The sequence below is a fragment of the Corvus brachyrhynchos genome, unplaced genomic scaffold (genome assembly GCF_000691975.1).
Source record: "Corvus brachyrhynchos isolate BGI_N302 unplaced genomic scaffold, ASM69197v1 scaffold70, whole genome shotgun sequence".
In the NCBI taxonomy this organism is placed as follows: domain Eukaryota; kingdom Metazoa; phylum Chordata; class Aves; order Passeriformes; family Corvidae; genus Corvus; species Corvus brachyrhynchos.
This window is the reverse complement of record NW_008236217.1, coordinates 3,284,472-3,296,479: the sequence shown is the minus strand read 5'-3', so window position 1 is coordinate 3,296,479 and position 12,008 is coordinate 3,284,472. Positions and strand designations below refer to the sequence as shown.

The window sequence follows — 12,008 nt, the reverse complement described above, 5'->3', positions numbered from 1 at the left end:
TTCCATCCACAATTTATTCTTTTAGTTAAACATCAAAGACTCTCTTGGATCATAAATTCTGATTTGTCCCATAATGCATATCACCACTGGGAGGTTTTTGAGACCAATTTTAAACATGTTGTAATGTTAAACACAGATCGTAGGTGTTATAGCTTGGAAAATACCCAGGATTATTTTTCCTGTTGTTTCATCATGATGGTGCAGGAGGCGTCAGTATATTTCAACAAGAGAGCAGACTTTCTGCACTTGTCTGTTTCCAGAGACATTCATGTAGGACACAAATCTTTGGTATTACAAAATAAAACCGGTTGGCTGCCATATCTGTTGGACTAGAAGGTTGTAGGGCAAGTTCTTTCAGAGGTCATTCAGGCTTGCTCTGCTGGTTTTGCTGTCTGGGTCCATGCAATGGCTTGCTGATAGGGGATGTGTTTGTTCACTTGCAGAGATTTACTGCTGTGGGTTGCTGAGCACCAGGAAGAGTGACTGCACAGGCCTACCTCCATCCATGCTGAACAATTCTGAAACTCCACAGTCCAGAGGACAGTACAGAATAAGAATGAAGGGAAACATGTCATTGATCTGCTGGTACAATAAAGGGCACTTTCGTTTTCTGACCAACGCCTATTCTCCAGTTCAACAAGGTAAGCAATATTCCTAGTTCTCATCTCCAAAGTGCACATGCTTTATATCACAAGCCAAAATGAGTCACTGAGATTGATATTAAGCCTGAACAAAGAGCTTGATTGTAACTGATCATACATACTAGATAAACAGTAGCTGTAGTGATTACTTCCCTTTTGTGTCTTTGTACAGCTATTCTTTTTTCCCATACAAAGGTTAAAAGCCTACTGCTAATGCAGCCTCCTTGCCTGAGCTGGTGGAGGCACTATCCTTTCAGGTATAAAGATTATATCTTTGCTGATGGTCAGAGAAGGGAAGATAATTATTGCAGAAGACAATATTAGCCCCATTTGCAAAGCATCTTGTAGGATTGCGGCTACAGAAAAATTAATAATAATGTACTTTGAACTCCAAGCAGATCCTACAATTAATTTTTCTTAGCTAGTAAAAACTTAGTCACAAACAAGTATCTTTTTGCCAGAAGTAAATATGATTAAGGTTTCCTGTTGTATGTTAAATTGATTTTTACCAGTCGATGAGAAGAAAGCAAAACAGATAATCTGGATAGTTCAAATAATTACAGAGAGCTTCTTGTTACTGAAATATTTTCTTTTTTGAAGGTATCCAGGTGGTTTGAAGAACCTTTGGAAACTTCTATAAAATGCAATATGACTAACTAACTTCTTGAAATTAGTTTTTTTGTGAGAATGTTTTTTTTCAGTTTCTTACAATTTTTATTATTCAGATTTATGTATAACTGCCAGAGAAAAATGAAAATAAAAGAAACATTTAAATATAATGCCATCAATTCAAAGGCAACTTCTACACTCATTTTCTGAATCCCAAGCTACTCTCACATGTGTGTGCGGATTACAGAAGCAAATTTAAGGCTTAGAATTACTGTATGGTAAACTGAGAAAGCTGACTTAGTGTGTTCAGTGCCTTGCCAGAAGGCTCATTGCCTTAGCAAAGCATGGCTGATCCTGAGGAATTGTGCTGGGCATCCCAGCAGAGTGAGGACTTGGTGATTCAGATGGATTGATGTCTGAGCACAAATGCTGAAAATACGTATGTGAAGGAAGTATGACACTTTGGAGACCCTGCTGAAGCCAGTCTCTGGAGCAGTGTAGTTCCCCATGAGGGGCTTTCACCATCAGGATTTGTGCTATTTTCCTTGTGGTTGTTGGTGGATTTAGATTATTTGGCAGCACTAACTGGACAAGAGTTATCACTACAAACTACTACTTGTTTCCTTTAGACTAGCATAGAGAATATGGTTATAATTCATAAATATTAGAAAACTACTCTGTTTGTAAACATCAGTGTTAACTGCCCTGTTAAAAAGGGGAGCAAAAGCAGACTGTGCTGGCAGCCTCCTTTAAAAGCAGCACATGGAGTTGTGAGCTGTTGTGCTTGTGATTGACCTTGGGTCTGTTTTGGCATAGATGGGATTGTGGATGGTGTGTGTGAAGTAGTTTAACGTCCACTGATTATGACTTCTGTGTGTGATGGACAAGACTTTCCCAGCTCGTTGCTCACCAAATGCTGGCTGGGACAGTTGACATAGTTCACTGTGAATCACAGCAGAAAACAGAGACTGGATTCCTAAAGAGTGATGCTGGGCAAAGAATCTCTAGCAGGGACCTGGGAACAGATGGAAGCTTGGTGGGAAGGCAAGAGACCAGATTGCTTGCCTCTGATTTGGCACTTGTAAAGTCAGTGCAGCAAAGATAGTTCAAACCAACTTGAGAGAAGCTGGACCACCAGTCTCCTCTAAGGCATGTAAATATAGAGGAGGAAGAGGAGAAACCTCAAGAAATGTTCCTTGAGGCAGGCCTGGAGCACAGATCTGCTGAGCACATGTTAGATGGGAGAGGAGGTAGGGACAAAGGGAGTTAAAACCCACGCGGGGTAGTTGAACAGAGACTGCTGCCAGTGGGATTGTCTGGTGATGCACAGTGTGTGTTTGCACTTGGCTGAGTGTAAATGTGTACGGGCTGGAGGAGGCCACGAAGAGAAAACAGTAAAAACATAAGGTAAGAGATGGTCAGAAGAACACTTAGGATGAGAAAAGAGGTGGACATAGCTAATCATTAGCTATTTATTGCAATTTAAAGGAAAGTCAAGAAGGGAAATCTTGCCTGTACTTGGAGTGCAAATCCCAGGCCAGAGGCACCAGGAGGGCAATACACTTGTCAGAGCAGATCTGTGAATACTGTTCTTAGATGTAGCAGGTTATTCATTATGGATGTTTTAAACCAGCATGTCATAATGCATCATCTCAGATATTCAAGGATGGGTCTCATTTCTTTAGTCTTGTAAAAGTGTCCTGCTTACTTATCTATCAAGTATGTAGTTTCTGCCTGGAACAAAATCCAGTTGGATTTTTAATTGCCCTTAAGCTTTAATTTTTCCTTGTGCTTGTATTACAGAGGAACTGAGAATTCAAAAGAGATTGGGACACCCATAGAATAAAAAGTTACCTTATTCTAAAGCAGGTCATCTATGTGCTGGCCCAAATCTCCCCATCTGTGGGACAAGGCTGCATTTTGTTTTTTTCACTCTAGATCTGATGCCCACTTCCCCAGCATCTCCATTATTGTGTTCCAGAAATAACCGCAGTCTTTACTACCTTTCATATGTAGCAGGATGGAGCAGGCAGCAACCTCACTTGCTGCACAGTAGGAAGACCAGAATAACATCTTCAGCAAAAAACTATTGAACCCAAGATCTTTTTAAGAAGTAGCTTCTTTCTGAGAAGAACTTTCACAGGTGCTCTTCACTAGCTCTACGTAGAAGCTAAACAGTCAATAACTAAGAGTAGAAAACAAACCTTGGGCCACATATGCAAGGAATAAAGAGCTGCAAATGGCATGTTAGCATCTCATAAGTGACTTGTGAGAAGGTGGAAGGTGTTGTGGAACCATCATAATTGTATGAAGCAGTTGTAAGAGTCCCTGTGTGGTTCTTACTCCAGGAGAAGCTGCAGTGATGGGTGACGGGTGACAGTCTAGTTTCCTGAAAAAGCTTGTGAGATTGGCCCAAAATTGGAAAGTCGGGGGAAAGAAGCATAATGTTAAAAAGCATATTTCAGGATGGGTAAGCTTAGGGTTTCAACTTACCATTTCCATGTGTCCTTTTTGAGACTACAGCGAGGAGGTTGTGTCCAAGTATGGTGAGATTGGGGATGGGGCCAGAGGACCCCGATGGTAAGACCTCAATCATCAGACCTTGCACAATGCTGAATATTGGCAATTCTGACAAAGAACTGTAAGAAATCAAAGTCCTGATAAAAAGCCATATAGCACTTGGATCATGCAATGCCCCTTCTTTTATATTGTTATGAAATCTCAGGGTTTGCCAAGATGGATGCAAGTGCTTGTATTAATGAGACTCCCATTTTTAAAAAAGCATGATTCTTGATAGGTTTAGAATAAGTGTTTTGAGGAAACAAACATGTAAACCTTTGTCTTTTGGCTTGTTTCATTTGAGGTAGCATTTCCCAAGCTTTGCTCGATGAGCATACAGCTTAAAAATTTAAATTGAAAAGGAAAAAGGTTTAAAAGAACCCCAAACCCAAAAGCTGATGCCTTTCTATGGTGACAGGATGGAGGCTAACAGTCAGCACGCTTTCCAACATGGAAGCAAAGGCAAGCTGTGGCTGCAGTGCAGGTGGTGTGTTCCCTGGAGTGCTGCCAGGGATGGGAACACAGCAGTGCTGGGGGAGGACCAGGAGGGGAAGTGGCTCATCGGATGTACTGATGAGTCAGCTGGCTCGGGACCACATGCCACAGAGACCTGCAGCTAGGAATGACCCAGCTCTGGCAGTTGTCTTTCCGGGGAAGGTGGGTTATGGCTACGAAACAAGCTTGGAAAGGCTAAAAATAATATGCCTATAAAGCTATTTATATTCTCAAAACAGGGGAATGTTATGGGGAATATAATAGAAAGTGATAGGGAGTATATGGTTCTGCCACCTCAATGCATTCTTTTAAAGATTATGAATACAAAGCAAATTGCAAAGGACATACAAATCCTCCAAAGGAAGAGAAGGGGAAGAAAGAGAAGAGAGGAAGAGGAGAAAGGGGATTTTTTTTTTTGTATAACACTTGTACCAGGAACATAGCCCTTCCCTGGCCTGCCCTGATGAGATGGCAAGTGATTTTGCAGCACTAATGCAGCAGGCTGGTGGTGTATCAGTCCTTTTTACCTCATGCTGGCCAGATATTTGTAGGACTCATTAAAAGAATCAAAATCACACTATAATAATTACATGAATGTAATGAAGAATTTATTTGTTCAATTGGTTCCCTGCCCCCCCCCTCCTTGGGCTACATTTACACCAAGCTTGAGGAGGCAGAGATGAAAGGAGAGTGTATTGGACAATTCAGAGGTGATATAATTTTGGATTCTGGAAAAATCAGACTTTAAACACCCCAAATAAATTTCTGCATGGCTCAGCTGTAACATGACATTTAGTATGTGTTGCATACTTGCTTCAAAATAGAGCCTGCCAGCTAGGACAGCACAGGGGGCTTGACAGAGATAATGGATGGAATGAGACTTCCAGCTGGAGGAATGAAATGGTGAAGTCTGTAATCAAAACGTGAGTAGCATTTTAGGGCTGATTGTAAAAGAGTTGGCAGAAGGAAGGCGAAGAAAGTTCTCTTGAAAGCTTGAGAAATGAGAAAGCCCAGAATTGTACTGAGAAAGGATGCAAACAAGCCTGTGCTTCTCTAGACGTGGAGAAAATAGTGCTGTACCAGAGAGAAGGGCACTACACTAGTCAGGGTGCCACAGCCATGGAGTAAGTGGTGGTCCATACCCTGGAGAGCCGGCGATTGAAATGAAACCTGTGGGGGTAAAAGGTCGAAAGTTAGGGAACAGACTCCTATGCTATAAGTTTGTTTTACTCACCCTTCCTTCCTACATGGAGCTTTCCCCAGGAAGGGGGAAGAAGGATAGGAGCAATAAATGAGAAAAGAGCTAGGGGAGTTTCTTAGGAGATCATTTGACTTACAAATACTGCTGTAGTGTTGGATAAAGCCAGGTCAAAGATAGACCACATGAGGGAATGGGGCCTGGTTTTGGAGTTACCTGCTCTAGCACCACATCTTTGTCTGTGCAAAGAGTGGTTGGTAGGTGGCTGCAGCATGATGCCTGTTGCCTTACCACAGATTTCTGCAGTAGGCAGGGTGGCCATCCCCCATGATGAGCTGAGTTACCAAGCCAGATGACCAAGCAGGACAGGAAGCAGCACTTGCAGGCAGAGAAATGTATACTAAGCTCCAGTGAGCAACCTAAGAGTACTTCTGAGCTCTGGCTCCCCACAGCAGGAACCAGGCTGCTTTTCATTTCAAAGAGACCGCAGTCACCAACCAGCATCATTTCTGTCTTCACTGAGTTCAGACATTTGGCTCCTCCTTACTGTATTTTCTTCTCAGTGTCAGTCAGCCTCCAGTGAAGAGAAGGTAATATTGCTCTTGGCCTCCATGGGTGGAGATAAGCAAAGGATTTAATGTCAAGGGACTAATTTGGAACCTCCAGAATTCAAAGCATATAACAGCAAGTCACTGCTCTAGAGGTGACCACAACTTCTTGTGATCCAAAAGAGGAGAGACTAATACTGTCTGTAGGCGGCTACTGTGGGACTACAGCAATGTGTGCTTTTTTTTGAATGTATGGCAAAGATGTCTTTTCATTTTCAACTGAAAAATTATCCCTCTTCTTCCCCTTCCACTTGTTCAATGTACTACCTGTGGGAAAAGAAATCAAATTAGCATCTCTGTTACAGAGAAGTTTCCAGCTTTAGGGGAAACATTGTCAATAATGTTTATTTCATAAGCCATATATAGAAAACATGTTTTTCAATTGCTATACTTATGATGTCAATTTAAAACTGTTGTGTTTCTAATTGATGCAGGAGTTATAATTAAGAGAAAAAGCGGAGAAATTCCATGCCCACTGGCAGTTGAAGCCTTTGCTGCTCACCTTAGCTATATCTGCAAATATGATGATAAATACAGCAAGTAAGTAAGAAGATGTGCATGTGTGTGTGTACTTCTTTCACACCTTCTCCGTTGCTGCAATGTTTGAGTTCTTCATGTTGAGCTCCATCTGAGGGCCCAATGCTGCTTTCACTGAGTCTCTGTCAAAACTTCTGTTTAAGTCAAAGATCAGATGCTGGCTCTGCACAAAGCAGGAACTGCATTGCTGGTATTGGTTTGGCTCTATCTACCCATCCAGCAGTCAAAAAAAAAGAAATGTTGAGACACAGGTCCTTTGCATCTCATAAATTACTTTTAAGAAGTGATGGGAGGATGAGCCAGCAGACTGATAGAGAATTCAGCAAGGGTCTACCATCCCCACAAGTCTCTCAGGCTGGCTCAGCTCTTCACCTGTAGCAGTAGATGGTGTTTAGTTGATAATCCATCCTGGTGATATTTGCATCACCTGGAGCCAGAAGAAAGAAGACTTTCAGTTGTGCATGTAAAGCTGATCTACATGATCTGAGAGAGCAGAATGCAGAACTTCTAGCTCCTGAATTCCAGTTGGTGTCCTCCGTGTTAGCTCTTAATGTAGCAGGGAGGAACAGAAGTGAGTAAGAATAGCGGTGAAGCTTGGCTATGGGAATAGCAATGAGGTGCAGAAGATTTCAAGAACTAAAAATTGAGAAGAGAGAAAAAGCAGCACAGGTTTTTCAAGCCGATTCTGGGCAAGGCTGCAAGAATTCAGTAGAACATACGAAAGAGGAGGAGGTGGTCGCTGGAGAACGATATTGGGATCTGATCAGAGGAAATCAATGCAGAAAAGAGCTGAGGTAGTAGTTTTAAATGGTTGCTAAAAAAATGAAAGTAGGAAAATGGGAAATCTTATGACTGAAGAGAGAATATTCTGGCAGTCCTAGAATTAGTCAGAACCTAAATACAAAGATGTCAGTCCTTTCTAGTTCTGCCTTGTGCTCCACCTACCAGCAGTGTATGCTGTGGCTCTACCCCCACATCCTCCCACCTACTGTTGACAGCAGCAGCAATCATCTTTGCTCACAATAAACATGAGGAGAAGCATCAGCAAGCTTCCCAAAACTGTAATGTAATGTGACTGAGGCTTTTTTTTAGTGACAAATTGAAGGGATTCAGACCTACATCTCCCATCACAAGGATATTTGTCATGGGTGAGCTCGAGGAATCTTTATCAGTACTCTTATTTACATGGAGTGATACGGAGGTGAGAGTGTTGCTGAAGTTTGCATCTGAGAGACAGGAGGTCTGTTCTTTTACACACTACCAGAAATGTGCAAATCAGCTGTAAATGACTGTCAAACACATTGTACAAAATTTCTTAAAATAATACTTGAACCAGGCATCCAGTCCTATGTCTGCTTCTCCTTTGGGACTGCAGGGTCTTTGTGTGGGGTGATTTCTTGCATTCCAGCTGCAATTGTTTGGCTGAACAATGTTTTTCTCTCCTTTCTTGGCTTTTTAGGTATTTCATTTCTCACAAACCAAACAAGACCTGGCAACAAGTGTTCTGGTTTGCCATAAGCATCGCTATAAATAATGCCTACATCCTCTACAAAATGTCAGAGGCCTACCACGTGACAAGGTACAGCCGCGCACAGTTTGGTGAAAGACTTGTAAAGGAGCTCCTGGGCTTGGAGGACACCTCACCCTCCCATTGATGCTTTGCTCTTGGTGGCATAGGCAGGGGCTGGAGGGAAAGCAGAAGATACTACACCTGGAGCGACAAAGCAAGGAACGTGTGACACCACCAGTGCTGTCATCCAAAAATGCCAAGTGATGCCACTAGAGAGGTGCAAACTTTGTTCCTAGTATCAGCTGGATGTAAACATATAGTGCAGAAAGTGCCACTGGAAAAGCTGACCCAAAATTGCATACGTGAATGCCCTGTGGGAATCTGTACACCCAAAACAGACATAAATTAGCCGTCATCTTAGTGCTATTTGTTGAACAGGGTCATCTTGTAAAGTTCCTCTTGGGCCAAGAGCTTGTCAGAAGCTGGCACAGCTCAGCAGTCCTAGATGGGTATTACAGGAAACTCTCCACCTTCCTTGGAGCTACTCAATTCTGGGACGAGCACCATGAGGCTGCACCGTGGGCTGTGGCTGAGCACGGCTGCCATCCCACGAGGCGTCGCTGCTGTCCTCCGGTGGGACAGGCGGAGCAGCCCAGCACAGAACACTGCAGCAGGCATCTTGACAAACACGACCTTCACAGGCAGGCAGCCAGCAACTGAGGACCAGTCATGATTTTTTCTTTCTGTGGTTTTTTTTTCCCCTTTGCTTTTATTAATGTAACATAAAACAATTTGATCCCAGTTAGAACACAGAAAAATTAGGAGAAACCAAATACATTAGTGAATTTAAAATGACAAATATATTACATTGATTTTCTTTTTTAACCAGGATGAAACATTTTATACACAAACAGTGATTAATACTGTAAGTATTAACAGTGAGTAAACCAGTAAGTAATACTGCCTCATATCTTAACTGCCACGGTCAGTGTACAGCTGAGAAATCAGAATATATCAACTATATTTTTTCTTGATTTCAACTGTATCTTAAATGTTGCTTAAAAAGCTAATGTAATGGACTGTTAAGGTTTTAAGAACAATAATTTCTTGCTTTTTCTTTGGTAACTATCAAGACCTTTTTGGTCCACTTTAGAATGTTTGGCACACAGTTGGCAGAAAAAAAAAGTCACTAATAGCCACGTGTTTCCCATTATCACTGTGGGGTGTTCTGTAGGAATTCTTTTTGGTAGAGTTCAGGGCTTGTCACAGTAGTTGCAATTAAGCAGATTACATGTTTAGCAAAATAATGTAGCATTGTGTCTTACAAAAGGAAAGAAGTCCAATTGTAACCAACCTTAAACCTTGCTAAACCAGAGCAAGCCCAAAGAGTTCTTCTGTTCTGAGTGACACTGTAGAGGACAAGCATCATCGTGAGCTGGTGGCCAAGGCCATATTTTGGGGCTCATGGAATCTGAAAGCCGCTAGAGTTTCAGAAAACAATGCCAAGAGAGAGGTATGACTGAAACAAGGGAATCAATACTGAGGTGAAATAATACCCTGCCCTCTACACTTTATTGATTTCAGTCCACAACTCAATCATCCAAAAACTCTGTATTCTGAAGGTTAGCAGTGATGGACACAAACAGAATTGCATTAACTTACAGGGCAGAAAACCATGTTGATTAGAGACCCTAAGCCTGAAATTTTTACTTTACTCCCAAAGAATGACTCGAATTGATTCAAGAGGAATGGAGTGAATGATTGACTTACCACTGTAAATCTAACCAGGTTACATGTATCTATCTGACAAGAGGCAATAGAGGGTAACCAACATGAATTTGGAAACTCCTCAGATTTCATCATTCTGTGACATGCAAATGCATACCATGTAAATAACAACAGAGGAAGAATCCAGCAGGGGTAAATGAATGAGTAGCCCATGGAGTATCCTTGCAGTGACACCTTTCTGTTTCCACCAAAGTCTTACTGTTTGGAGTAGACCTTGAGGCAGATCTCACCTGGTTGCAAGGAGAGAAGGGGATGGCTAACTCCACGGTGGTTCTGCTTGTGCTACAGCCTGGAGCCTGTCCCACACACCCTGCTCTGCCTGCCAGCTGCACAGTGAACAGCAGCAGGATTCCTAAGCATCCTTTTCACTTCTCAGTCCACAAGGTCTCCACCCAGGAAACATGGGAGAAAGGACAAAACTTTGTGTACTGAGGCCTCCTAACCACAAAAGAAGGGGGTGGGTTTGTATTAATGTAGCCCTTGGCAATGCCAATCTGCACAGGAACCCAAGGATGAGTTCAAAATTTCTTGGCCCTGCAGAGAACTGATACCACCCCTCTTGATTGAGTGTGTTAGATTGCTGGTTCTTGTCAGTCTTGTAAGTACTCAAAGGGAGAGAGCAGCTAGCCTGAAGCATGAAAAATAAATGTTCAGCAATAGAAACATACAGTTTTCTTTTTTCAGGAAATTTCACAGAGTGTTCTCATTGCTTCAGACAATGCCAGCCTATATTGGATCAGGAAGAGTAGCTACTAGCTTATTATATCCCATAAATTTATATGGTAGTTAAAACTGGAGCAGTAAGGAAAAGACTGGCTGGAGCTTTGCTGATGGGATGGCTTAAATGAGCAGTAGCTGCTTCCTTGCACTCCCATGCCATGCTGGAGTATGTGCAGGGATACCCATGGCCCCAGCAGACATGGGATGGTTTCCCAGACCACCTTGGAGCCACTTGGCATTTCTGAGGAGTAGGCAGACCACTCTCCAGCTGTGTTGTAGGCCCCTGGGATAATCTGGAGCCCTTGGCCAATTGTTACACAACTACGTATGCTTAAAGGCCAGGATCTAGGCCAGCCCATACAGAAAATGCCTTTTCTTTTTTAGGTGACAGTAGGCCTGAGGCCTCAGAATATTTAATTTTTCACTAATGTATGCTGTTAATTATGTGGATTACTTGAGCTCAAATCATGAGGTCCTAGCTTTTTGCCTCAGGGACTTGGTCCTGAGTAGTTTTCCCTAGAATTGGTGTTGATGGGGGATTACACAGTGGCTGACTATTACAGGGAAGATGCTTTAGTCTCCTTTGTAAAGGAGAAAAATGAAGACAAAATTATAGCTTTGCAATGAATTTCATTTTCTTAGCCTTAACCATCCCTCATCATTTTGAACTGGTATTCTAATCATGCACGAACATTCCATAAGTAAGCAAAAATATTTATATATATTTATATGTACAAAATGCCTGAATTTTGGCTCTTGAAGCCAACAAGTAAAAGCCACCAAAGTGTAGTCTAAATCTACAGCTGACTCTTCCCCCTCATCTTTTCCTTTTATTGACTGGAAGTGGATAGGGTTGGGGAAAGTTAAGATTTCTCCTTGTTGAAAAAGCATCTTGCACTTTTTCTGTTACTACAACCAGGGCAAAGTAATTAAGGAAGATAGAGAATAATTTTTTGAAGGCTAAAATTTGTCAACTGCAGCTCAGCCTGTGTAGGATTATTTCCTTTACTGAAAACTGGCTTACTTAGATTTGGTTCCCCACCTGCTTGTAACATTAAAGCTTTTCCCTAATTAAAGGGGGAAAAACATTAGTCTCAAAGTAGTGCAAGGATGCTCGTTATAGTGTGTGTGTGTCTAATTGTGCAATAGCTTGTGAAATGATAGTTTGGGTTGTTTGTAGCCTTAAGACAATCTGGGTAAGAGATCTGAGAACTCAACAGTAGGTAAAATGCAGTCAAAATGCCAACCAGATCACAGAGGAATGGCTCTAAACTTTTTCAGGAAAAAAGTTTGACACTGAAATAGTGAAGGGAACACAGCACAGCTCCTTTCTCTCCTGCTGA

General features: G+C 42.0%; 1 protein-coding gene across 1 annotated transcript in view; it reads left to right on the top strand.

Annotated features, from left to right (window-relative positions):
• Positions 1-11,851, top strand: part of PGBD5 (piggyBac transposable element derived 5) — a 38,050-nt gene extending 26,199 nt beyond the window's left edge. Inside the window, exons 4-6 of the mRNA XM_008643299.2 lie at positions 444-641; positions 6,545-6,650; positions 8,107-11,851. Of these exons, the coding sequence (XP_008641521.1) occupies positions 444-641; positions 6,545-6,650; positions 8,107-8,302 (500 nt within the window). The 3' untranslated portion in view covers positions 8,303-11,851. The remainder of the gene's footprint in view (positions 1-443; positions 642-6,544; positions 6,651-8,106) is intronic.
• The last annotated feature ends 157 nt before the right edge of the window (positions 11,852-12,008 follow it).